At 44.4% G+C, this 27,611-nt stretch overlaps 1 protein-coding gene across 2 annotated transcripts; it reads right to left on the bottom strand.

Moving 5' to 3' along the window:
• Positions 1 to 4,885: 4,885 nt before the first annotated feature.
• rps10 (ribosomal protein S10) lies at positions 4,886 to 27,598 on the bottom strand. 2 transcript variants are annotated; one of them, XM_038820249.1, is made up of 6 exons: positions 27,398 to 27,598; positions 26,432 to 26,581; positions 18,894 to 19,068; positions 16,527 to 16,598; positions 5,393 to 5,448; positions 4,886 to 4,970 (listed from the first exon to the last, which is right to left on the bottom strand). In XM_038820249.1, exons 2-6 carry the CDS (start codon positions 26,579 to 26,581, stop codon positions 4,932 to 4,934), a joined length of 492 nt encoding a protein of 163 aa, XP_038676177.1. In that variant the 5' UTR covers positions 27,398 to 27,598; the 3' UTR covers positions 4,886 to 4,931. The 2 variants fall into 2 exon arrangements, with proteins under 2 accessions (XP_038676177.1, XP_038676178.1); XM_038820250.1 differs by lacking the exon at positions 27,398 to 27,598 and adding an exon at positions 27,138 to 27,160.
• Between the last annotated feature and the right edge of the window lie 13 nt (positions 27,599 to 27,611).

Raw genomic sequence — 27,611 nt, forward strand, 5'->3', positions numbered from 1 at the left:
TCAGCATCCATGGCTATGACTAGCTCTACCTCCCTCCTCTCCGGGGCATCATAAACACGTTGAGCAGCTTTCTTATGTTGGCCACTAGCTGCCTCCCCTTTACAAACCCAGTTTGGTCCTCCACAATTACATCCTGTACACAATCCTCAATTCTGGTCGCCAAGATCTTGGCCAGTAACTTGGCGTCTACGTTGATCAAAGAGATCGGCCTGTATGACCCACAAGCCTCCGGATCCTTGTCCCGTTTCAGAATAAGCGAGATGGTGGCCTGCGACATAGTCGGGGGTAAACTCCCTCTGTCTCTTGCCTCGTTAAAGACCCTGACCAGCACCGGCCCCACTATCCCGGCAAATGTTTTGCAAAACTCCACCGGATACCCGTTCGGCTTCGGGGCTTTACCCGACTGCATGACCTTCAGGCCCCCCAATACCTCTTCGATCCTGACCAGGGCCCCCCAGTCCGTCCAAACCCCTCTCCACTCTTGGGAAGGTCAGTCCGTCCAGGAATCGCCTCATTCTCCCAGTCGGGTTTTGAAGTGTACAGCTTCCTATAAAAGTCCCCAAAGAACTTGTTCAGCTATGCTGGGTCACCCACTAGATTACCTTCCCCATCCACTACCCTCCCTATTTCCCTAGTCGCTTCCCTCTTCCTTAGTTGTTGCGCAAGCATTCGACTGGCCTTCTCCTCATGCTCATAAATCACATAGTTTACCTTTAGGGGCAGCACGGTAGCATTGTGGATAGCACAATTGCTTCACAGCTCCAGGGTACCAGGTTCGATTCCGACTTGGGTCACTGTCTGTGCGAAGTCTGCACATCCTCCGTGTGTGTGCGTGGGTTTCCTCCGGTTGCTCCCGTTTCCTCCCACAGTCCAAAGATGTGCAGGTTAGGTGGATTGGCCATGATAAATTGCCCTTAGTGTCCAAAATTGCCCTTAGTGTTGGGTGGGGTTACTGGCTTATGGGGATAGGGTGGATGTGTTGACTTTGGGTAGGGTGCTCTTTCCAGGAGCCGGTGCAGACTCGATGGGCCGAATGGCCTCCTTCTGCACTGTAAATTCTATGATAAGCTGCTCTACAGCCTGGCCTGTAGTCAGCACCCCAAATTCTGCCCGCAGCCTGACGTTTCCTGAGTAACTCTGGCCTCGGGGATTCCACGTAACTCCTGTCCGTCCGTAGAATTTCCTTAATCAGTCGGTCTTTCTTGTCTGTCCTGTCTCTGAACGCCTGGATTGAAATCAGCTCCCCTCTCACCGCTGCCTTCAGCACCTACCAGAGCACCGCTGCCGAGACTTCTCGAGTATCCTTCACCTGCAGGTAATTCTGCATGCATTACCTCTCACACACTGCCTTGTCCACGAGTAGTCCAACTTCCAGCCTCCACGGTGTGCGCTGAAAGCTGTCCTTACAAAACTGCAGGTCCACCCGGTACGGAGCATGGTACGATATGGCAATTCTGCCCCCACCATTCCGGCCAGCGGTCCCTACTCACCACAAAGTAGTCAATTCGGGAATACACCTTGTGAACGTGGAGAAGTACGAGAACTCCCTCGCTGTCGGCCGGCTAAACCTCCACGAATCTGCTGCCCCCATTTGCTCCATGAACCCTCTCAGTTCCTTTGCCATTGCTGGCAACCTGCCCGTTCTTGAACATGACCGGTCCAGGATTGTATTAAAGTCCCTGCCCATGATCATCTTCCGCGAGTCCAAGTGGGGGGATCTTCCCCAGCATCCTCCTAATAAAATCCACATCGTCCCAATTAGGAGCATGTACACTGACTAGGACTACTCTCACCCCTTCAAGCTTAACTGTCACCATAACGAACCTGCCAGCCCCATCCACGACTGTGCCTTCCGCCTCAAATTGTACCCTTTTATTAATCAGAATCGCAAACCCCCTCGTCTTAAAATCAAGCCCCAAATGAAAGACCTGACTGACCCAGCCCTTCCTTAACCTAACCTGGTCTGCCACTTTCAGGTGTGTCTCCTGCAACAAGACTATGTCCGCCTTCAGAACCTGCAGATGCCCAAACAAGCATGCCCTCTTCACTGGCCCGTTTAACCCTCTAACATTCCAGGTGATCAGCCTGGTTGGGGGGCACTTCGTCCCCCCCCACCCCCTTTGCTGATCAGCCATTTGTCGCGCTTCATCTGGCCTACCTCCTGACCTGCTCCATCCATGACGTCCTCACTGTTGCCATGCCGTTTCCATCCCCGTCAGCAGAACAACTCCCCTCTCCCCCCCCCCCCCCCGCAACACCATCCTGTCACCTAAACCCTGCTCTAATCTAAATATATGCACCCCCCCCCCCCTACTTCCATTGACTAGCCCCACTCAGCTAGCCTGGGGCTCCCAGCCTCGGCGCCAGCGCGTCTCCCACCCATTGTTCCCAGTCACCCCTCCTCCGACCCATCTATACCACTTCCCCAGATCAGCCCTACTGAAGCAAACACTCTATACAAGTCATAAACAACCCCCACAATTCAATTCAAGTTGAACAAGTAAAAAAAAAGAGATAAGAAATAACAGGCATTCTCAGTCCTTCCCATACACAGAAAAAATTTCATAAAGTTCCCCTGAAGCATCGCTCTTAACCCAACCCTTTTAACTGTTTTCTTCATTATTTTCCCCCCATCCAAGCTCCAACTAATCAAAGAGCCCAAAAAGGAAACATTCAGGTAAACCATGCAAAAAAACGACAAAAACGGACCCAAACATGCAGGCAATTTCCAAAAAGGGAGACACCATATGTACTTAAAAGTTCCAACACAAGTCCAAATGCCCTCAGCTCAGGGCTAGTCCCTGCTTCTTAACGAAGTCCATCGCCTCTTCGGGTTCCTCGAAATAGTGGTGCTGACCCTCATAAGTAACCTAGTCACGCCTGAAAAAGCAGCTAGAATTTCACCTTGTTTTTATACAATATCTCCTTCACCTGCCTTTAGCCTCCCCTCCTCCTGGCCACCTCAGCGCTCAAATCTTGATAAACACGCAGGGTGGTATTGTCCCAAGTACAGCTTTGTGTGTTCTTTGCCTATTGCAGCACCCGTTCCTTTTCCAGATACCTGTGAAAGCGCACCACCATCGCTCGTGGGGGACCCCCTCGTCGCGGCTGCATCACCTGCACTGTGTGCCCTGTCCACCACCAGCGGGCGCGGGAACACCTCGTTCCCCAGCTACTTCTGAAACATACCCTCCACATACACCGCCCCCTCCGGGAGGCCCACGATTCTCACGTTCTGCCGACGATATCTGTTCTCCAGGTCCTCCAGCCTTTCCAGAAGCACTTTTTGCTGGTCCCTCAACCTCCGAATCACCACATCTGTCACCATTTGAAAGTCAGCCTGCTCTTCCACTGACTTCTCCAACTGCTGGAGCGTCTCAGCCTGATCATCTAGCCTTTTTTCCATCCGGTCAATCGACTTCTGTAGCGCTCCAAGTTGTCACGCTTCAAAGCCAAAAAGCCCTCCTGCATAGTCTGCAGCAGCTGCTCCATTGTGGGCTGGGCTGTCAGTGCCTTGCTCTGAACACCAGCTATGCTGGTCCGTCTCACAGCCTCCACTGTGCCCTTACTCGACTACTTCTTCTGCTGTTTATGGTCCCTCCGGCTTCTTAGGGCCATACAATTCTGTATGGGTCCTGTGCCCGAGTACTATTGCTTTCCAGTTCCGCTCTCAAAAGCGCAAAATAGTCTGGGGATAAGGTCCGAAAGTCCGACTGAGACAGGAGCCACCAAATGTGCGGCCTACTTCCTCATAGCCGCCACCGCAAGTCCCTCTTCAACATATTTTAAACACAAGTCCCAGACACTAAAGCCATTAAGAACGGTCAACACTTTCTACCATAATGTCAAAATAGAATTGTTTCCCTCCAATACATATGTTCAGCCATATTGATATGGCTAATCAATTAAATGAATGCATAGGTTTTGTTTAAAAATAAGATTCAAGGTATTTTTTAGCCATTTCTTCAAAGTTTGTTAAATTAATTGCCCACAAAACAATTAAAGACAACATAGAACTGCTCAAACCTAGACTCTCAGGCAAGTTTAAGTCATTATTCCAGGAAATGTACTTTCTCAAAAGCAACAACTGCGATTCTGTAAAATATCCCACTAGCAGAAATTTGAAAAATAATTTTAAAAATGGTTAAAACAAAATCCATTAATGTTACTTCAAACCAAGAACCTAAAAACTAGCATTAACAAAATCTTACATAGGGTACAAGTTTAAAAAACTTGGTCAAGAATATCAAATAAGATTGTGTTAACAACGGGAAGTCAGCCCCAATAGAAAACCCAGTGGAATATACTTCACTATATATTTCCAAGCTGAATTAGTTCCCTTTTATCATCTGACATTTGCTTTCTGCCCCATTTGTCACTTTATCCACACAACCATATTCCCATTAATTTCATACGCTTTTAATTCTCATCTGTGCTTTATTGTTTTCATTCACAACCAGTAATTGGGATTGCACCAAGCAATCTGATGGAACAAGACTAATTTGCCTCTTTTGAAACCAGACATCAGTTCTAATTTTTAATTTATCTCCCTCAAATGGAAGTTTTTATTTAAGTTTTTCTGCCAGAACCAACATTTATTATTCCTCCCTAATTACACATTGAAACTGATAGCATTGTGGGAGTATCTACATCACATGGACTATTAGGTAGCCATTTCCAGGATTATGATAAATGTCCAGGAGAATCTTTCCAAGTCAGAATGATATGCAGGTGGTAGTATTCCCATGCGCCTGCTGTCCTTGTCCAAGCTGGAAGAGCACTATTGGATGGAATGTTTTTTCCCCAAAATAATCAAATCTCAGGATAAATATGACAAGTCAAATAAAAATATTTGAGTGCAACGACTAATGAGCATGGAAGCAAGTTAATTTTTTTCAATTGACTTTATTTTACACAACAATTTGTACACATTATTGAGGTTGCCCACGACCACGGCCAAATCCGCCTCTCTGTAAAACAAATGGCACAGTCAGCAATGTGAAAACTTCTTAATTACATTACCAATAGAGCTTAAGAAAAACATCAACTCATAGTTCACTCTTTAATCTTCTGTTACTACATAGTTTAGCAACCCCCAGCTATTGTAGGGCAAACACACAATGTAGTTGTCTGTATTTGGATAATTAAGTTTAGCTCATTCCATCAGTTCAAATGTTTTTAAAAAACATTTAAAAAAGTGGCAACTACTGTACCCAGGTAAATTAAATAATGCAACCTCCAACTAACAGCAAAAATGACAGATTCTTCTACTTTGCATATTTTGTGAAAATTGAAGAAATTGTTTCACTTCCTTAAGCCACTGGATCAAAAACTTCAAATGTTATTCTCTCCTGCCCCCTCTCCCAAAATCTTGGGAAAAAACAATACTTACAAACTGAAATTCTGTAGCTGCACCAGCACCAGCTTCAGCCTTCTTGTCTGACCCAACTGTAAAAACGACAAATGCATTTATTACTCTATTCCTACTGGAAAATATTTTTTAAATGAATACATTTATTAAATCCAATTCTTAAATTGATAGCAATCACTGCTGCCTCACTGCGCCACAAAGACCCGGGTTCAATTCCTGCCTTGGGAGACTGTGCAGAGTTTGCATGTTCTCTCCATGTCTGTGTGGGTTTCCTCCAGGTGCTACGGTTTCCTCCCAGTCCAAAAATGTACAGGTTAGGTGGGGGACTGGGCCTAGGTAGGGTGCTCTTTCACAGGGTTGTTGCAAATTCGATGGGCCGGATGGCCTCCTTCTGCACTGTAGGGCTTCTGAGGTATCCTCTTTGATTGATGGCCAGCGAGCAACATGAAGTAGCAACCCAAGATCAGAAGTACATTTCTGAAATAAATCTCACCCATAGGGCTAGCTGATTCAAGGAAATCCAACTCAAATGTGCTGACCCAAGCAAGTAGAAAGGAAATTAGACTCAGTTACCTTCAAATTAAAAAAGGGACCCAAAATTTCTGTATTTCACCCAAGCTGTTTCTTGCCTGAGGACTGGTCCTTGGTCGCCATAAATCTTGGGATTTTGTACGATGCATCTCTCAGCCCTTCTGATCACTCATCGTCCAAAACCTTTGCTGCCCCCTAAGCTGCTACCTAACTGAAGACAGATCTTCTCCAACAATCATGGAACTTCATGAGCTGCACCTTTGGTGATTCAGTATTGCTGCAGGCAATTCAGGGATTGCAACTGCATATGAATGGCTGGTTCCATGCTGTTCCACACACTTGCCTGCCTCAGCCTGCCAAACATCAACTGACCCTACTGGCACATTCAATGTCAAAGCAAATTTATTTGGGAAGCGTCAACACTAAAGTTTAACTGAGAACTGATGTCCAACAATGATCCATATTATCTCAGCAGATGCAGCAAATCAGCACTTGATCCGTCATTGAACAAAAAGCAGTTTCCTGAAGGTTACACAATGCCCCATTCTTAGTGACTATTTTCCACATAAGCCCTTGAAGCTTCAATAACCTTACTGCACCTTCAAAGCCCGACACCCAATTTCAATAGTACAATTAGGGCTCCACAATGGTAGTCAGAAAGGAACAAATAGAAATTCAGAACACTCCCATAAGCTCGAGATCTCTGGCCACAAAGAGTGAAGGAATTATAATGAATTTGACCCCTCGGATAACCCATCTGCCATCATCTGCGTCAAGCAAGGTTATGGACAACTTTGACAATGGTGTGAAAAAAAAAAGTATTTGTCTCTTCTGGAACTATGAAAGCCTTAAAGTATTCAATGTCAAGAACTCTTGTAGATTTCACTACATGGCAAAGACACTGCCCTGCCAATGCCAATATAGGCATGAATAACATCCAGCCAAATATTAAGATAAATAAGCAACCCCCTCCATAAATTCCTACAAGATGCTAGATCAGGTAAGGATGCAACCCATTATTATCTAAACTCCACCAATCTGATAGAATGTGTGTACAGATCAGATCCATTAGGGTCAACCCAATCCACCCCCATCTGATAAGATTCCCAGCGAGTTCAGATCTCAAACATTGCCAGGGACAGGGCGAGATCTCGTCTTTTCAACAACCGATGTACCCATTCCAACTTACTCTGCAGGATATGCCTTCAATCAAGAATTTCCTTCAGGAACCAGTCTATGCATTTTAGCATGAGCCAAGTCCCTCTGCAGTTATTCATTAACAACCCCATGATATTTATGAAGTATCTGTTCTCTGTGCACTGCAGTCGCTTTCATTGACAATTATTGAAAAAAAAATAAGGCCTGCAAAATAGACAGAGGTAACTATACCCTATTACTCTCATCTCAATTCCAAGTGGAATAATGCAATTATAGAAGGGGTAATATCCTATGGCCAACCTTCTGGACTTCCAAGTTCCACTGAAAGGCCACTAGTTAATTAAGCTCAAAGCAGTGGATCTCCAATAAAACTTGGAAATGGAAAAGAAGCTGGCTCAGGATGAAAAACAGTAACTTGTAATTATAGAGCACTATTAATATATTAGTCACAGAAATCAGATAAAAGCATGCAGGGCACATAGCGATAGAGATGATGGGGGGTAGGAGACAGTGGTTGGTGGACTCCATACTGGAGGTTGATCGGCAGTACTCCATGGTCTCAAGAGTGGAGTTATTAGCAGAGAGGAAAAGATTACAAATGAGAGTTTGAACTGATCACAACCAGAAAATCAGTGAGCCAGATCCACCAGACCGTCTACAAATATGGGAACAGGGCCAGCCGCCTGCTGGCCCACTAGTTCAGGAAGCAGCCGGCCGCGCAAGATATCCCACAGATCAGAGACGGGGGCGGTGCTGGTGGAGGAGAATGATGACGCCGTTGGAAACTTCTACCGGGGACTGTACATATCTGAACCCCAGCAGGGGGACTCAAAGATGAAGTAGTTCCTGGATGGGCTGGTCTTTCCAGCTGTGGGGGAGGAAAATGTGCAGGGACTGGAGGCACCGTTGGGCCTAGAGGTAATGGAGTGCATCAACTACAAGCAATCTGGGAAGACACTGGGACTTGATGGATTCCCGGTGGATTTCTATAAAACATTCACGGCAGTACTGGCCCCGCACCTGCTGGGGATGTTCAACAACTCGCTGTCGAGGGAGCCTAGCCGCCCATGCTGGCACAGGCCTCAACCTCACTGATGCAGAAACAGGACAAAGACCTGGTGGTAGTGTGGGTCATACAGACCTACCTCACTCCTGAACACAGAATCACAAGTTCTAGCGAAAGGCCTGGCAAGATGACAGGAGAGTTGTTGTCAGAAAGGATCGCTGATGATCAAACCCGCTTTGTCAAGAGCAGAAAGCTGACGGCGAATATCAGACACCAGCTGAATGTGGTGTCCCCACCAGGGAGGAGACATCAGAGGTGATCATCTGCCTGGACGCAGAGAAGACCTTCAAGTGGGTGGAGCGGAAGTACCTCTTCGACGTACTGGAACGGTTTGGGTTCGGGCCAGTGTTCGCCTTGTGGGTGAAGCTACTCTACAGCACTCCCATGATGAGTATCCGGGCGAATGGCACAGGCTCAAAGTACCTCCGACTGCAGAGACACGAGGTAGAGATGCCTGCTTTCCCTTCCGTCAACTGAGCCACTGGCTATCGTGCTCAGATCAGCAGAGGGGTGAAAAGGCACCCAGAAGAGACAGGGAGCACAGAGTCTCTCTCTATGCAGATGACCCGCTGCTCTATGCTTTGAACCGCCAGCCAGCATGGAAGGTAGTGCACAGAGCACACCTGACTAGGACGTGCATGAGCAGGTTCTCCTCAGGGATGCAAGACAGTTGTCAGCAATGCCCGAGAGGCCCAGCCAGCCATGCCCACGTGCTCTGGTCCTGCCCAAAATTGGTCAGATTCTGTACCACGTTCTTTGAAGCCATGTTCGAGGTCACGGGGATCAAGGTGGAACCATGCCCACTGGTAGTAATCTTTGGGCATTGGACCGGCTGGAGCTCTTTAAGTGGAGGGGAGGCCTACATTATGGCCTTCGTCCCCTAATAGCTCGGTTCGACTCCTACTTGGGGGGACATCAGCAGCACCATCTAGGGCCTCCGAGTGGCTGGCAGACCTGGGGAATTCCTGAGACTAGAAAAGGTCAAATTTGCCATGGGGGGGGGGGGATTAACGCTACTAAAACCTAGAAATAACAAACTGTTTGCACTACATCCGCTGCATTGATGTTCACGAGCTGTATGGTGAATATTTGTTCAGCAGCTTTTTTTTTGAATAAAAATATATTTCGAAAAACAAACACAACAGAATTGCCAACAGACACACATTGCCAAAACAGTAGATGTCAGAGGATCTTATGTACAGTACTGTGGTCAGATCACACTTAGCACTGATTCCAGTTGCCAAGCAACAATGGTGCTCAAGCTCTAAAGGCAGTGGAGCGAAGCCACGTGATGCTGAGCCTAATAGCAAGAAGCCTCAGTTTGATAAAAGGAGGCAGCGGGTTGTTGATTTTGGAACTATAAAATGCGTTTACAGGAATGTAAAACATTAATGTGGAAGACTATTTTAGATTAAAGTACTTGAACACTAGTTTGAATACAAATTGCACACTGCAAGTGAAGGAATTAATCCGGGTTCCATTGCATCATCTCCAAATTAGTGTGGATGACATTGCTGACGCTTGGCTGCTCAGAAAGCCTGAATATCAGAGAGAGAGAAAGAGATAGAGAGGGGGGGGGAGAGGAGAGAGAGAGAGAGAGAGAGAGAGAGGAGAGGGGGCTATGGCTTGGTTGTAACAGTTCAATTAGCTGTATAAGGCTGTTCGACATTGTTTTGACAAATAAATGCACAATCCACTACAAACAAAGAACTATGAGGTTTTAAGATTCATTCCAGCAGTAGAGACAGATTTCAAGCTCGCGAAAGAAACTGTCACATTCAAATATTGTCATTAAGATCCATTAGAACATAGTCTGGGGAACATGGTTCAGTTTAAGTTGCCACCACCTGAGGCAAGGTGAATGTCATGCCAAGTGTCTATTTCTTGTTGCTTATCAATCCTTTATCCATGCTAATATGTTACCCTCTACACCATGAGCCTTTATTTTGCTTAACCTTTGATGTAGTATCTTGACAACTAACTTAATTTCCTGCAGTTCTTGACTTGAATGCTTTAAGACCTTCCTGCATCCTGAAATCTAACTACACATCCACAGGTTGCCCTTTATCTGGTTATTTCCTCAAGAACCCAGTAAATTGGTCGAACGCGATTCCCCTTTCACAAAACCACATTGACTCTGACCCAATTGCATCGAGATTTTCTATGTGTCCCGCTATAACCTTAAGACCATAAGACATAGGAGCGGAAGTAAGGCCATTCGGCCCATCGAGTCCACTCCACCATTCAATCATGGTTGATTTCAACTCCATTTACCCGCTCTCCCCCATAGCCCTTAATTCCTCGAGAAATCAAGAATTGATCAATTTCTGTCTTAAAGACACTCAATGTCCCGGCCTCCACCGCCCTCTGTGGCAATGAATTCCACAGACCTACCACTCTCTGGCTGAAGAAATTTCTCCTCATCTCTGTTCTAAAGTGACTCCCTTTTATTCTAAGGCTGTGCCCCCGCGTCCTAGTCTCCCCTGTTAATGGAAACAACTTCCCTACGTCCATCCTATCCAAGCCATTCATTATCTTGTAAGTTTCTATTAGATCTCACCTCAACCTCCTAAACTCCAATGAATATAATCCCACGATCCTCAGACGTTCATCGTATGTTAGGCCTACCATTCCTGGGATCATCCGTGTGAATCTCCGCTGGACCCGCTCCAGTGCCAGTATGTCCTTCCTGAGGTGTGGGGCCCAAAATTGCTCACAGTATTCTAAATGGGGCCTAACTAGTGCTTTATAAAGCCTCAGAAGTACATCCCATCTTTTATATTCCAAGCCTCTTGAGATAAATGACAACATTACATTTGCTTTCTTAATTACGGACTCAACCTGCAAGTTTACCTTTAGAGAATCCTGGACTAGGACTCCCAAGTCCCTTTGCACTTTAGCATTATGAATTTTGTCACCGTTTAGAAAATAGTCCATGCCTCTATTCTTTTTCCCAAAGTGCAAGACCTCGCACTTGCCCATGTTGAATTTCATCAGCCACTTCTTGGACCTGTCTAAATCTTTCTGCAGCCTCCCCACCTCCTCAATACTACCTGCCCCTCCACCTATCTTTGTATCATCGGCAAACTTGGCCAGAATGCCCCCAGTCCCGTCATCTAGATCGTTAATATATAAAGAGAACAGCTGTGGCCCCAACACTGAACCCTGCGGGACACCACTTGTCACCGGTTGCCATTCCGAAAAAGAACCTTTTATCCCAACTCTCTGCCTTCTGTCTGACAGCCAATCGTCAATCCATGTTAGTACCTTGCCTCAAATACCATGGGCCCTTATTTTACTCAGCAGTCTCCCGTGAGGCACCTTGTCAAAGGCCTTTTGGAAGTCAAGATAGATAACATCCATTGGCTCTCCTTGGTCTAACCTATTTGTTATCTCTTCAAAGAACTCTAACAGGTTTGTCAGGCACAACCTCCCCATACTAAATCCATGCTGACTTGTCCTAATCCGACCCTGCACTTCCAAGAATTTAGAAATCTCATCCTTAACAATGGATTCTAGAATTTTGCCAACAACCGAGGTTAGGCTAATTGGCCTATAATTTTCCATCTTCCATTTTCCATCAACCTCCTGAATAATGGATTCCAGAATTTTCCTAATGACAGATGTTAAGCTAACTGGGCCTGTATTTTCTTGCTTTCTGACTCTCCTCTCATGAATAGAGAAGTTACATTCTCTATTTTCCAATTTGATGGTACCACACCAGAATGTAAGGAATTTTGGAAAATTAAAACCAATGTATCTCAGCAGTCGCTTAGTTTTAAGATTTTAGGGAGAAGCCCAGGACTTGTCAACTTTTTATGTTCTATTAATTTTCTCAGTACTCTTTCCCTTGGTGATTGCAGTTGTTTTAAGTTCCTCCCTCCCTGTCACCTCTTCATGCACATTTATTTCTGGGATGTTATTTGTATCATTACTGTTAAGACTGGTTTAGCTCACTAGGGGCTGGTTTAGCTCACTCGGCTAAATCACTGGCTTTTAAAGCAGACCAAGCAGGCCAGCAGCACGGTTCGATTCCCGTACCAGCCTCCCCGAACAGGCGCCGGAATGTGGCGACTAGGGGCTTTTCACAGTAACTTCATTGAAGCCTACTCGTGACAATAAGCGATTTTCATTTTTCATTTCATTTCAAGACATGCAACATATCTGTTCAATTCATCTGCCATTTCCTTATTTTCCATTATTAATCCCCCAGTCTTCTACTCTTTCCTTTTCAAATACCTGTAGAAACTCATACTTTTTAATGTTCTTTATGTTTTTATACTTCTAGCTAGCTTTCTCTCATTCTTTAATTTCTTCCTCTATGCTGTTCTTTATATTCTACCCAATCTTCTAATTGGTCACCAATCTTTGCAGAATTGTACGTTTTTTTCTTTCAATTTTATACTACCTTTAACTTCCTCAGTTAGCCACAGTTGCTGCATCCTTCCTCTAGTTATTCTTTCTCACCAGAATGCATCTTTCCCAAGTATTACAAAACATCTCCTGAAATACACGCCACTGAATCTCTATGGACCCATACCGCAACCAAATTTTCCAGTTCACTTTAGCTGGCTTCATATCCACATAATTGGCCCGATTTAAATTCAAAACAAGTCATAGACCCACCCGTCTCTCCCTCAAATTGAATGCAAAATTCAATCATGTTCTGATCAATGCTACCAAGAGGAGCCTTCACTATGTGGTAATTAATTAATCCTGTCTCGTTGTGCATTATCAAGTTTCAAATTGCCCGCCAATTTGCCAATCAAGGTTGGCTTGAGCACATACGGCTCGAAGGAATTGTCCCTAAACCACTATGAACTCATCTTCCAGGAGTCAATGGACTCCTAGACTCTATGTCTCCAAGTTTACAATTTAACAAAAGAAAGTTGACAAGACCAATTATTCACAAGATTAGTGTGAAAGGCTACCATCTATCTCCTATTTTGTAGCGATGACTTCAGACTTCCAAACTACTCTGGTGGGACGATGCCAGTCAATTATCGAAACCAGACCAGGGCAGTCTGCAGAAAAACACCAAAAAGGCAGCAAGCGCAGAGAAGGGAGCATCATTTTTGTCTGTTAAGAAACATCAGTCGTCAGCCAGTCTGAGAATCAGACTCTGAAATTAGCTGCCAAAGTACTTAATCTGTTCAAGTTTCAATGTTCACACAAGAACCAACCTCAGAAATTCAATTACAATAAACTTTGCAACCTGCCGTGAATCCATCGCTTCACAAGGTTCTCACTTCAACTCATCAAATCCATTCAAGAAACCCCAGGCCTGATGGGTGCCATTCCATTGGGCAGGGACTCAGTTTAGGTACTTGGGATGCAGGTTGCCCGCAAGGGGGGGGGGGTACAACATTTCTAGTTTGGTGGGGGGTGAAAGCTGATCTGGCAAGGTGGGATGGTCTCCCTCTGTCACTGGCAGGTTGGGTACAGGCAATTAAAATGAACGTGCTGCCACGACTTCTGTTTATTTTCCAATGCCTGCCGATTTTCCTGTCAAAGGCTTATTTCAGAGAGATTGAGGGAAGGATTACTTCTTTCATATAGGGAGGGAAGGTGGCCAGAGTTAGAAAGGTGCTGCTACAGACGGGAAGGCAGGCAGGGGGTTTGGGTCTTCCGAACCTGATGTATTACTACTGGGCAGCGAATGTGAAGGTGTGGAGCTGGGTCAGAGGGGTTGATTCCCAGTGGGTCAGAATGGAGGAGTGTTTGTGCAGGGGGTCGGGATTGAAAGCACAAGCAACAGCGCCACTCCAGATAGCCCCGGGGAAATACTCAGGGAGTCCGGTAATAATAGCTTCATTGAGAATTTGGAGGCTGTTTCGCCAACACTTCGGGTTGGGGGCAGAGTCAAGGGAAATGCCGATTCGGGAGAACCACAGATTTGAGCCAGGGAGGTGGGATGGAAATTTTCGGAAATGGGGATTAAGACACTAAAGGATTTGTTTCTTAGGAGTCAGTTTGCAGGATTGAAGGAGCTGGAAGCGAAGTATGGGCTGGAGCAAGGGGAAATGTTTAGATACATGCAGGTTCGAGATTTTGCCAGAAAGGAGATACAGAGCTTCCCGGTGGAGCCGGCCTCCACATTGCTGCAGGAGGTGCTGACGACAGGGGGACTGGAGAAGGGGATAGTGTCAGTGGTTTACGGAGCTATTTTGGAAGAGGAGAAAGCACCACTGGAAGGTATCAAAGCAAAGTGGGAGGAAGAGTTGGGAGAGGGTATGGAGGAGGGGTTCTGATGTGAGGTGCTCCGAGAGTGAATGCCTCCACCTCGTGCGCGAGGTTGGGGCTGATACAGCTGAAGGCGGTAAATAGAGCACACCTCACGAGGGAGAGGATGAGCCGATTCTTTGGAGTAGAAGATGTGCGCTAAACACGTTCATTATGTTTTGGTCCTGTCCAAAGCTAGACGATTACTGGAAGGAGATTTTTTAGGGTAATTTCTAAAGTGGTTCACATGACACTGGACCCAGGCCCCCGGGAGGCCATATTCATGGTGTCGGACCAGCCAGGATTGGAAACGGGTGCGGAGGCAGATGTTGTAGCCTTCGCCCCGTTGATCGCCCGAAGGCGGATCCTGATAGGTTGGAGACCAAACTCTCCACCCTGTGCCCTGGTGTGGCGGGGGGACCTGTTGGAAGGGGGGCTGTGTATGTTAATGGCGACTATGGGTGATCACTAATTCCTTTTTGTCATTTGTTTGTGTGAACATGCGGGTTAATGCTTGGGGTTTGGTGGGAGGAGGGAATGTTGTTATTAATATGGGGATTGACATTACATTCGTTACTGATTACTGTTTATTGTTGGGCGAGAACATTCGTGAGTAAATGTGAAAAAGGAGAATAAAAAATATTTAAAAAAAATAAACCCCAGGCCTGCCACATGGGACACAAGAATTCGTAAATCAGAGACTAAGTTAACTGTAATCTCTAAAAGTGCACTATCTTGATCTATGTCCAATCTATGTGCGCGTGTGCATGAGGCTGAGTATGTGACATGGCACAACTGGGGTATATATGGTATATGAGAATAAAGGATAAGAATAAATGATCTTATTTTAAACTCACAAAGCTTGCTGCTGAATTATTTGATTGAAATACATACGCCAAAGGTAAGAAAAGGCACACTTCTTTCTATACAAAACATACTGATTACAGGCAGTAAGAGGGCAGGTACATCCGTCTGTGACAGTGAGAAAAACCATGAGAAGGTATAGCCCACCAGTTAGAAATTGGCGCACGTGGAGCTACATTTAAAAAATCTACTGAATCTCCTGCCAATAGGAAATGGCCACCTGCAGACTAGTCTGCGCAGACGTCAATCTGCTCAGTTGGAAAGCAGTTAATGCCTTGAGTACACATAAATTCTGACCCAATATGTCCCAGGCAAACAGGGTGGTGGGCCATAGTAAGATTAGTATTCAGTAATTGGGACTGATGTGAACTGAAATTTGAAAAAGAGAAACGTAACACAAAAAGTAATATTTCACTGTCTCCCCTGATGTTTTCTCTCTCAAATCCAGATCTGCGCTTGAAAAAAACACGGCAGAGAAACATTAGAACCGCACATGCAAATCCAACCTAAAAATTAACAGGATTCATTGGTAAAGCCAAGTTAACTATGCATGACTTTCTCTTTGCATGAACAGAGGACAAATTACACACACTGGCCCTCATTTCCCCATATAAATTTCAAGGAACATACACAAACACATAAAAAATTAAAGATTGAGGGAATCCAAGGTTTGAATTTAGGTCCATATAACAAAAGTCCGAGAGGAAGTAAAATTCAAGTACTCTTTAAACGGACAGAACAAAGGGAACATATTAACTGGGCTAAGTCTATTATTTCTCAAATTGATCAGTTAACTGCAGACAAACAATTTAAAAATAAGTCAACTTTTGCTGTCGCTGGGCAGCATGCTGGCACAGTGGTTAGCATTGCTGCCTCAAGGCGCCGAGGTCCCAGGTTCAATCCCAGCCCTGGGCTACCGTCCATGTGGAGTTTGCACATTCTCCCAGTGTCTGCGTGGGTCTCACCCCCACAAACCCAAAAGATGTGCAGTGTAGGTGGATTGGCCATGCTAAATTGCCCCATAATTGGGGGAAAAAACTGGATACTTTAAATTTATTAAAAAATAAAATTTTGCTCTCGCTAGTTGCTGACCTTTGAATGTACAGATATTTCAAGTTCTGATTTACACTCAAAGGAGGACATTTTTGACATCTGAAAGGGGGAAGGAAACAAATTAAATAAATGGAGTATTTTGAAAGATGTCCAATTAGTTTCATTAGCGATGATTTATATACAAGCTAGATTCAGCCACTTCACCCAGCTAGATTCACCCACTTCATCCACACAATAATATTGCTAACAATCAATACTTACGGGGAGCAGTCCGCCTGTAAGTGTCCCTGTCAGCTTCACCTCGAAGACGAGCTGGACGGTCCTCACCGAGACCTACAAAAGTTTCATAATATTATCATTACAAGCCAGATACTAGGTTCTACAACAGCAGTGATCTGGCAATTGCAAATATAACATAGTTTTTCTTTAAAGCCAAAGGATTAAGAGCCAACTTGAATTTATATAGCACTACTCATGTCATCAGCACATTCAAAAAGCGATTTGAAAGAGTGAAGTCAACTTATAAATGTCTGTAATATAGAAAATTGTAAATGTCGCCACAGACCCAGAGGACCACAAGCTGCTCCCCTGGAGAGATAGCAGACTGATGGTGATTTAAACGGAATCATCCCACACCTCAGGCAGCAGGCAAAGTTGAGAATGTAGGGTGTTCATGAATAACCTCAGCCGGTATGGGAGCCCTTGCTGTTGGCGTCGCTCCACATCACGAACCAGCCCAGGCAACTGAGCTAAATATAGGTGTATACCCAACAAGGCCCAAAACAGCAATGAAATAAATGACAAAGTAATCTATTTTGGTAGCGTTGGTTGATTGATCAGGATAATCCTCCAACTATTCTTCAAATTGTACACCCATCTCATAAGCGAGATGCCACGATAGTTAAATCTTCACCCAAAAGACCAGTGCAGCACTCCCTCAAGATTACATTCTCAAATCATACAGGATGCAAACTAATACGAAGCAGGGTGTACACAGCACTGCAACACAACAAGAGTTGATTGTACAATTAGGCCAGAGGTGCAATCCAAGTGTCTGGTAATTTCTATTGCAGCCTGTAGAGCCTATTTGACTGCCCCAGAATGTCATACAGTCTCTTTCTGAAAGATTGGAGAATTCAAATAGCAGCAAATATGAAGCTACCTTTCAACTTAGCTTAGAGAGAGAATGCTTTGGAACCCCAAATTTAAATAATGCTATTTAATTATTTTAAGAAATACAATCTAATTTGAAAAGTCCACAACATGAGGTGAATGCAGGCGTATTGTGCAATATGTACTGCTTCAACTGGGTATTTTGTATCCCCGGGTTCTAAGTTGCTCAAGGTGACAAAGATCAAGCAGCTCTAATTTAGATGAACAGAATCTTGGTATAAAGTGGGTTCTGGGATTATAGCAGACAAAGTTACCATTTATGCTACATTTAAATATTTAATATAGGGCCTCGCCACATTTCAAGAAATGTCTGAAAGAGCTTAATGTACTGTGAATTATTTTGACATGCAGCAACCTCACAGGTAAATATTTGTTGATAGCAGACTGGCCTATGAATCAGACATAGCTGCAAACATGCTGGTATCAACTCCAAATTGGGACACAACTAAATGGAACACCAAGTACTGCCAACCACAACTTCATCTGAGTGATCATTTTAATATTTGGAGAATACAAAATATCAACTGCTGAATACTACTGGTCACAGCAAGTTCAAGCTATTTACTGACTTATTTCCTGCACTGTATATGATCTATGATCAAAACAGACTGCAGAGTTGTTAACTGGCCTTCATCAACCCTCTGCATTGGCTGCTTTGATGTGCATGAGGCGCTTGGGTACAATTCTGCTGCTTGTGGAGACTGGAACTCACAGGCATCAGTGAATCAGAGCTGTACTAGCATTTATATTTCTATGCCATCATGGTAGACAGCCTGAATATAATGCATTCCCTCCAAAGCTGAGTTCCCAATCTTTGCTCTCAGGAATGGTCCTGTCCAGCCACTAGGCATGTACACTAGAGAGGAGGGTTATGCCAGCCACCAGAGCAGTTGATCACCCAACAGCATCAGCACAGGTCTAATAAAGTTTCCCATTTACTCAGGATACTGATGCATTTGGTGACTAGGCTGTTCAGCCCCTTGAGCTGATTCCATCGTTCACAGCCAACCCATAGCACAACTCCATCGACTCAATTTAAGTCTCTGGGGGACAGAAATCCAGATCTCCCTGCCTTATGCGGGTGTGTTGCTGGCATTACACCTGAACGGCCTAACTTTAATTTTAACATGTCCCTAATTTCTTCATTTTCCATTCCCCCCACCGAGTTTATTTTTCATAACATTGAGCCAAGGTGAATGCATTCACTAGCCCCCATTCAACCTCAATTAAAAAGGTCCGAGGAGACAGAATGTCGAGAATGACATGCCCAATGAGAAACCGACAGTCATTATTCCAGAACTACTTCCCAATGGTAATACGCTGTTAGGCACATCAATAAAGGAAAGCAACATTGTCAAATTAAACATTTCCGTGTTTAAATATATATATGTGAGTGAGAATGTTGAGTTTGTATACTGTTAACAATGGCATGATTAAACAGCAGAAAATTTTAACCTTTAGGTCTTGGCCTGGCTGTCTCAGGACGGGTCTGGCGACGTAGGGTGGCAGGAACAATTTCTGGAGGAAGGTGAAGGTAGTCACGTAGATACTGGATGCCTTCGTTTGTCAAGTACCAGTAGAAGTGTCGCCAAGCAAACTGCTCCTTTACGTAACCACGTGATTTCAAAGACTGCAGATCAAGAAAGAACAATTTAGTGTCAGGTTTTTTCAACTATTTTCTCTCTCTGGTATACAATTTGTCTTTCAAATTGATTTCTTCATATTTAAAATACAATCTCCAGAATTCTGAATCACGAACATGAGCAAAGTAAACTAAAGGGACTGGCCTGCCACTTTCCGGTTAAAGCAGTTCAACCCTCCACTGGTTCATCTACCTTAATGGATTTTGCAAAGGGACTTCCCTAAACCTGAGGAGATTGATGAGTTTTTAAAAATTATTTCACGTGGGTGTCGATGGCTCAACCAGCATTTATTGCCCGTCGCCAATTGCCCTGGACCAAGTGGTGATGATGCTGAACTGCCTTCTTGAATTATGTGGTGTAGGTTGGGCAGCACGGTAGCATAGTGGTTAGCACTGTTGCTTCACAGCACCAGGGTCCCAGGTTTGCTTCCCACCTGGGCCACTGTCTGTGTGGTGTCTGCACGTTCTCCCTGTGCCTGCGTAGGTTTCCTCCGGGTGCTCCGGTGGTGGATGGGGTGCCAATCAAGCAGGCTGGTTTGTCCTGGATTGTGTCCTCAACTGCCAGTGAGAGATAAAGGAACAGATAGGTAGAGATTTTGGATAGGTGCAAAAGGGTTGTTGGGTAGGGGATTTTAACTTCCCTAATATTGACTGGGACTCACTTAGTGCAAGGGGCTTGGATGGGGCAGAGTTTGTAAGGTGTATCCAGGAAGGTTTCCTGATGCAATATGTCGATAGTCCAACTAGAGAAGGGGCAGTACTGGACCTGGAATTGGGGAATGAGCCTGGACAGGTGGTTGAGGTTTCAGATGGGGAACATTTTGGGAGTAGTGAAATGAAAATGAAAATTGCTTATTGTCATGAGTAGGCTTCAATGAAGTTACTGTGAAAAGCCACAAGTCGCCACATTCCGCCGCCTGTTCGGGGAGGCTGGTACGGGAATTGAACCGTGCTGCTAGCCTGCCTTGGTCTGGGTTAAAAGCCAGCGATTTAGCCTATTCCATATGTTTTAGGGTACTTTTGGATAGGCATGAGGATAAAGATGCTAAACCGGGGAAAGGCAAATTACGATAACATTAGACAGGAATTGAAGAATTTGGAGTGGATGCGGAGGTTGGACGATAAATCAACATTGGACATGTGGGAGTCTTTCAAGCGACAGTTGATCAGGATTCAGGAGTCATGTTCCCGAGAGAACAACGGATAAGTATGGGAGGTTTAGGGAGCCTTGGATAACAAGGAATATTGTGAAACTCGTCAAAAAAAAAGGATGCTTCTGCACGGTCTAGAAGGGTGGGCGCAGTCGAAACCCTTGAGGGGTAGAAAGAAAGTAGCAAAATAAAAGCAAATTACTGCAAAATCTGAAATGAAAGGGAAAATGCTGGAAAATCTCAGCAAGTCTGGCAGCATCTGTAGGGAGAGAAAAGAGCTAACGTTTCGAGTCCGATGATTCTTTGTCAAAGCTTTGACAAAGAGTCATCGGACTCGAAACGTTAGCTATTTTCTCTCCCTACAGATGCTGCCAGACTTGCTGAGAAAGTAGCAAGGTACTTAAGCAGGAAACTAGGAGGGCTCATGAAAAGTCCTTGGCAAATAGTCTGGGTCATGTTGACATCAAAAAGGAGGTGGTATTGGGTGTTTTAAAAGACATTATGGTAGATAAATCTCTGGGGCCAGATGGAACTTACGCCAAAATACTGAGGGAAGCAAGGGAGGAAATTGCTGGGGCCTTGACTGACATCTCTGTATCCTCATTGGGATCTGGCTACAGGTGAGATCCCAGAGTACTGGAGAATAGCTAATGTGGTACCGCTCTAAGAAAGGTAGCAAGGATAATCCAGGAAACTATAGGCCGGTGAGCCTCACATCGATAGTAGGTAAATTATCGCAAAGAATTCTCAGGGACAGGATTTCTACCCATTTGGAAAAGAAAGGACTTATCAGAGATAGACAGCATGGTTTTGTCAAGGGGAGGTGGTGCCTCACTAACTTGTTTGAGCTTTTTGAGGAGGCGACAAAGATAATTGATATGGGGAGAGTGATGGATGTTGTTTACATGGACTTAAGTAAAGCTTTGATAAGGTGCCTCATGGCAGACTGGTACAAAAGGTGAAGTTACATGAGATCAGAGGTGAGGTGGCAAGATGGATACAGAACTGGCTCGGTCACAGAAGGCAGAAGTAGAAGGGTGTTTTTCTGAATGGAAGGTTGTGACTAGTGGCGTTCCACAGGGATCGGTGCTGGGATCTCTGTTGTTGGTAGTATATATAAACGATTTGGAGGAAAACGTAGCTGGTCTGATTAGTAAGTTCGCGGATGACACCAAGGTTGGTGGAGTGGCAGATAATGTTGAGGGTTGTCAGAGGATACAGCAGGACAAAGATAGGATGGAAGCTTGGGGCACAGAAATGGCAAATGGAGTTTAATCCGGCCAAACGTGAGGTAATGCATTTTGCTCGGTCTAACATAGAGGGGAAATATACAGTAAATGGCAAAACTCTTAGGAATAAAGAAAGTCCGAGAGATCTAGGCGTACAGGTCCACAGATCTTTGAAAGTGGCAACCCAAGTGGACAAGGTAATCAAGAAAGCATATGGAATGCTTGCCTTCATTGGACTGGCCATCGTATATAAAATCTGGCAAGTCATGCTACAGTTGCATAGAGCCTTGGTGCGGTCGCACTTGGAATATTGCCCACAGTTCTGGTCACCTCACTACTAGAAGGATGTGGAGGCTTTGGAGAGGGTGCAGCGGATGATAACCAGGATGTTGCCTGGTCTGGAGGGAGTTAGCTATGCGGAGAGGCTGAATAGACTTGGACTGTTTTCATTAGAATGAAAGAGGTCGAAAGGTGACCTGATGCAGGTCTACAAGATTATGAGAGGCATGGATAGTGTGGATGGGCAGGCACTCTTTTCCAGGGCGGCGGCGTCAGTCACTAGGGGGCATAGGTTTAAAGTCTGTGGGGTAAAGTTTAGAGGAGATGCGCGAGGCAGGTTTATTTTTTTAAAAAGAGTGTGGAGAATGCCTGGAACACACTGCCAGGGGAGGTTGTGGTAGCAGATACATTAATGGCGTTCAAAAGGCACCTCTACAAATACATGGATAGGATGGGTATAGAGGGATACAGCACTAGGAAGTGCTGAGGGTTTTGGCCAAGGGTGGTATCATGACCAGCACAGGCTTGGAGGGCCAAAGGGCCTGTTTCCTGCGCTGTATTGTTTTTGAGTGTTGGTGAAGCTGCACTCATCCAGGCAAGTGGAAAGTATTCCATCACACTTCTGACTTTTAGATGGTGGACAGGCTTTGGGGAGTCAGGTGAGATTCTGGTCTTGGGAGCTCTTAGTCTCTGAAAAATGGGCACCCCAAGGGTGTTGATAGTGGGAGATTCAGAGACGGTAATGGTTATATTCTCCCTTTTTGACATGGTCACTGTCTCGACCTTCTATGGCACGAATGTTACTTACAACTTATGGACCAAAGCTGAATGGTGTCCAGGTCTTGCGGCATATTGAGAAGGGCTGGTACAATATTTTGAAGAGCAGCAAATGATGCTGAATGATCAGCAAATATCAGGGCTGAATATGGGTGGGCCTATAACACTCCTGAGAGGAATTCCTGCAGCAATGTCCTGAGATGTGTGGCCTCCCAACAACCACAACCAAATTCATTTGTGCAAGGTACGATTCCAACCAGCAGAGAATTCCCCTCGATTCCCAATGACTTGAATTTTCGAAGTGCTCCTTGATCTCATTCTCCCTCAAAGGTCAAGGTCAGTCACTCTCACCACTGCTCTCAAGGTCAGCTTTTTTGTCCATGTTTGGACGAAGGATGCAATGAGGTCTGGAGCTGAGTGACACCAAATTCACCTCACACTGCGCTCCAGGAGGCAGTCACACCCCTTAGACTAACTAGCTAACTTAAATTCGGCCAGTGTTCTGGGATAGGAGGGTATGGCTGTGAGTGAGGCAGGTAGAGGGATCCAGGAAGTAGGGTTGCAGGAGTCTCAATCCTTGCCCCTGTCCAACAGGTTCGAGATTCTTGCTGCCTGTGCAAGAATGTGGACAAGAACACAGACTGCAGGGAGGATGAGCAAACTGACCGTAGCACTGTGGGGCAGGGAGCCATTCGGGGAGGGGTGGGGCAAGAAATGTAGTCGTAATTGGGGATGGTATAGTTAGGGGCATTGACACTGTTCTTGGTGACTAGGATCGAGAATCCCTAAGATTGTGTTGCCTACCTGGTGCTTGGGTTCAGGATATCTCATCTGGGCTACAGAGGAACTTAAGAGTGGGAGGATAAAAATCTAGTTGTTGAGGTCCATGTAGGTACTAGTGACATAGGTAGAACAAGGACAAGAGGTTCTGCTAAGGGAGTATGAACAGCTAGGAGCCAAACGAAAAAGTAGAACCAAAAAGGTAATCATGCTGGGACCAGAGTGCTGGTGAATTGTGTAACTGGGGCTGTGGATTGGGCTTGAAACTGAATTTGGGGGTGGGGGGTAGGTTCAGTTGTAGAAGAAATTAGAAAACCCAATTTAAAGGCAGAGTAAGAGTACAGTTAACGATGTATCAGATGGTTACCAGAGAATAAAGGTGAGGGACAGAACGGGTGAAATGTCTTTATGCAGCAAGGAATTATAGAAGAGTAGGAAAATTTAACAGTGGAACAAATGTAATGAGTTAACGGCGCAATCAGAAACAAAAGGGTACCATTTGGTGGCGATTACTGAAACATGGCTACAGGGAGACTAGGCCAGGGAGTTGAATATCTATGTGCACGCAGTATTTCAGAACGATAGACTGAAAGGAAAAGGAGGTGTTGTGGCCCTGTTGGTAAGGAAAAGGATCAGTGCTGGAAGGAGAAATGTCATAAGCACTAGAGATCAAGATGTGGAATCAGTCTGGGTAGAAATAAGAACTAGCAAAGGGACAAAGTCCTTGGTAAGAGTAATCTCCAAGTCCCCAAACAGTAGATTTGCTCTGGGCCACAGTATAAACCAGGAAATACATGGGGCATGTAAGAAAGGTATGGCAATAATCATGGTGATTTTAATATGCACATAGACTGGAAGAATCAAACTGGCAAGGATAGCTTGGAGGCAGAGTTCATTGAATGCATTTGAGATTATTTCCTGGAACAGTATGTTGGGGAACCAACCAGGGAGCGGGCCATTCTGGATTTGGTAGTGTTTATTGAGGGATTAATTAATGACCTCATAGTTAAGGATCCTCTAGGGTGTAGTGACCATAATATGGTAGAATTCAAAATTCAGTTTGAGGCGAGAAAGTAGAGTCCCACACTTGTGTTCTGAAGTAAACAAAGGAAATTAAAGAGGCATGAGAACTTTGGTCCGTGTAGGATGGGCAGGAAGTCTAAAAGGTAGGACAGCTGTGGCAATTGTTTAAGGAGATACTCAATTCCTCACAACTAAAATATATCCTAGTGAGGATAAAGATGGCAAGAGGGGTAAAAACAATAAGGAGATCAAGAACAATAACTAAGGTATAACATATTGCAACGGTCAGTGGCAGTCTGAAAGATTAGGAAACTTTCAAACATAAACAAAGGAATACTAAAAAAATAATAAAAAGAACAAAGGTAAATTACAAAAGAAAATTAGCACAAAATATCAAAAAGGATAGCAAAAGCTTCTATAAGTACATAAAAGTGAAGGGAGTCACTAAAGTGAATGTTGGTCCCTTGGAAGATGAAACCAGAGTTTTATAGTGGGGAACACAGAAATGGCAAAGATGCTAAATCAATACATTGCTTCAGTTTTTACTTAGCTTGGAATAGAAGACTGGCTGACGGACAGAAGACAGTCAGGATAAATGGGTCTTTTTCTAGATGGCAAGATGCAACCACAGGGTTCGGTCCTTGGGTCCCAGTTATTTACAACTATTTATTATATATAAACAACTTTGATACTGGGATAAAAGGTTTTCTCGCCAAATTTGCGGATGACACAAAAATAGGTGGGTTAGTAAGTTGCAATGAGGAAATAAGGACCTCATAGTTAAGGATTCTCTAGATAGGTTAGGAGAGTGGACCAAAATGTGGCAGATGGGAGTTTAACGTGGATAAGTGAGAGGTCATGCATTTTGGTTGGGAAAAATGGGAAGGCAACTTATTATCTAAATGGGGAGAGACATCCATTGCAGAGGGATCTGGGATCCTCGGTCATGAATCACAGAAAACGATGAGGTACAGAAAATAAAATGTTGCCATTTGTAGCTAAAGGAATAGAGTAGAGTATAATGGGCAGTTGTTGCAACTATACAAGGCATTCAGTTTTGGTCCCTTTATTTTAGGAAAGATGTAGTGACATTGGAGGCAGTTCAGAGGAGGTTCACCAGGTTGATTCCAGAGATATGGGGTTTGTCATATTAAGAGAGATTGAACAATTTAGGCCTTACTCTCTAGAGTTTAGAAGAAGGGGGATCAAATTAAGGTATACAAGATGACAAACGTTATGGATAAAGCAGACGTGGAGAGGATGCGTCCTCTTGTGGGCATGCTAGACCAAGACGTCATAGTCTGAGGATAAGAGGTAGCAAATTTAAAACAGAGTTCAGGAGAAACTACTTCCCCAAAAGTGTTGTGAATCTGTGGAATTCGCTACCACAGAGTGTGGTGGATGCTGGGACAGGGAGTAAATTTGAGGAGCTGGACAGATTTTTAAATCGGTAATGGGTTGAAGAGTTATGGATAACAGGCAGGATGGTGGAGGTAAGGCCAGGATGAAATCAGCCACGGTCGAATGGCAGAGCAGACTCGATGGGCCAAATGGCCTAATTCTGTTCCTATATGTTATGAACCTGTCACGAAAACCGTACTCCAACACAGTTCTGGCTGTGTTCGACTCCAAATAAATTTGAGGTCATCCAAAACCCTTCTACCCATGCCTTTATGCACATCAAATCCTATTCACTCATCACCTCTGTGCTCACTGACATGCAATAGCTCCTTGTCAAGCAACTTCTTGATTTTACAATCCTGATTTTTGCATTCAGTTTCCCTCCATTGCCTTTCCCATCTTTGGAATCTCTTCCAGCTCTATAACCCTTGGGTATATTTGCACCTCTAATTCTGGCATTGTGAGCATTCGTAATTTTAATCCCTCTACCATTAGCTGCTCTGCATTCAGCTGCTGAAGCTGGTAGCTCTGGAAGTCCCCACCTACATCTCACTTTCCTTCTTTAAAGCGCAACTTTAAACCTACTCCTTTGACCAAGCTTTCGGCCACCTGCCCTACGTTGCTAAAGGTCAAATTTTGTTTTAACATGTCTCAGGATGCTTATATTAAAGGTGCTATATGATTATGTAAGTATTTGATTAAACACAATACCTGCATGGCCTTCATTACGTGTAGGTTAGGGACATTCTTGTCTGCCAACTCTGGATGCTTTGGCATATGCACATCCTTCTTGGCCACCATTACCCCCTCCTTGAAGAGGAGCTCATAGATAGCTATGCGGTTCTTCTTGGGCATCAGCATCTGACAGAAGACAGAATGAGGTCCTTCAATACTTGAATTCTGCACAATTTGATTTGCTTGCACCTAATTATTGGTTAATCTCTTCCTCTATTAAGCCTAACCATATAAATACATGCATGATAACTTTCATATTATGTATGTCAAATATATTCCCAAAGCTTATTACTATTACTAGTGATTTTGCACTCTAAGCACCAAATTCACAATTAAGCTAAAACAAAGTAAATGAATCACAATAGGTTCTGATTTTAGATTTAGTTACAGTTGCAGATAAAATATGATTGCCTTGCAGCTTGAAATATATACTCCATAGAGGAGCAGAAGAGTAAACTTGAGAATACAACTCCAAACAAGTTAGGGTCTTTAGAATTGCGTTTCTTTTTTGCTGCTTAAATGCTTTTTTCCCTGATTGTTCATGGTCTACATTAATATTGCTCTCCCCATCCGCTATTACAGGAACTTATCTTTGACAAGAGGGACACTTCACGCTGGTGATGCCAGGAAACTTACATAAAATATTAACTCAATACTAACAGTAACTATACAAAATAAGCACCTTTGCGATTACAGCACGTTTTCGGGAAATATGTTCCTGCAACTTTTATTTAGTCAAGCGACAGTGCCTGAGGCCTAACCTCTCTGTATCACAACTGGGAGGCAACGCATAATCTATCCCAATTAATACCCGTGCAATTATAGAAATAACTGGGTGAATAAATGCACATGACGTGTCTGAACCATTATTGAGCTCCTGACGGTTAATACCAGCAGGATGTTCAAGATATTTAAGGATTTGGACACCAATGATCTACATACCTTGAGCTCTTATAATGGGGCTAAAGCAGGAAAAGACAGATCATGCGCACTTGCAGCCTCTTCCTCCTTTGGTGAGGACCCTAGTATTGGAGTCTGCGCCGAGCGCCTGATTTAAAAAAAAAAGCTTCCAATTCCAGAATAATTTAAAATAAAGCAGCTTTTGAGCCTTTTAATGGATAGACTGATTTAATAGATCTGAAAGATGGTTTTTTTT

The sequence above is a fragment of the Scyliorhinus canicula genome, chromosome 15 (assembly GCF_902713615.1).
Source record: "Scyliorhinus canicula chromosome 15, sScyCan1.1, whole genome shotgun sequence".
Lineage (NCBI taxonomy): Eukaryota > Metazoa > Chordata > Chondrichthyes > Carcharhiniformes > Scyliorhinidae > Scyliorhinus > Scyliorhinus canicula.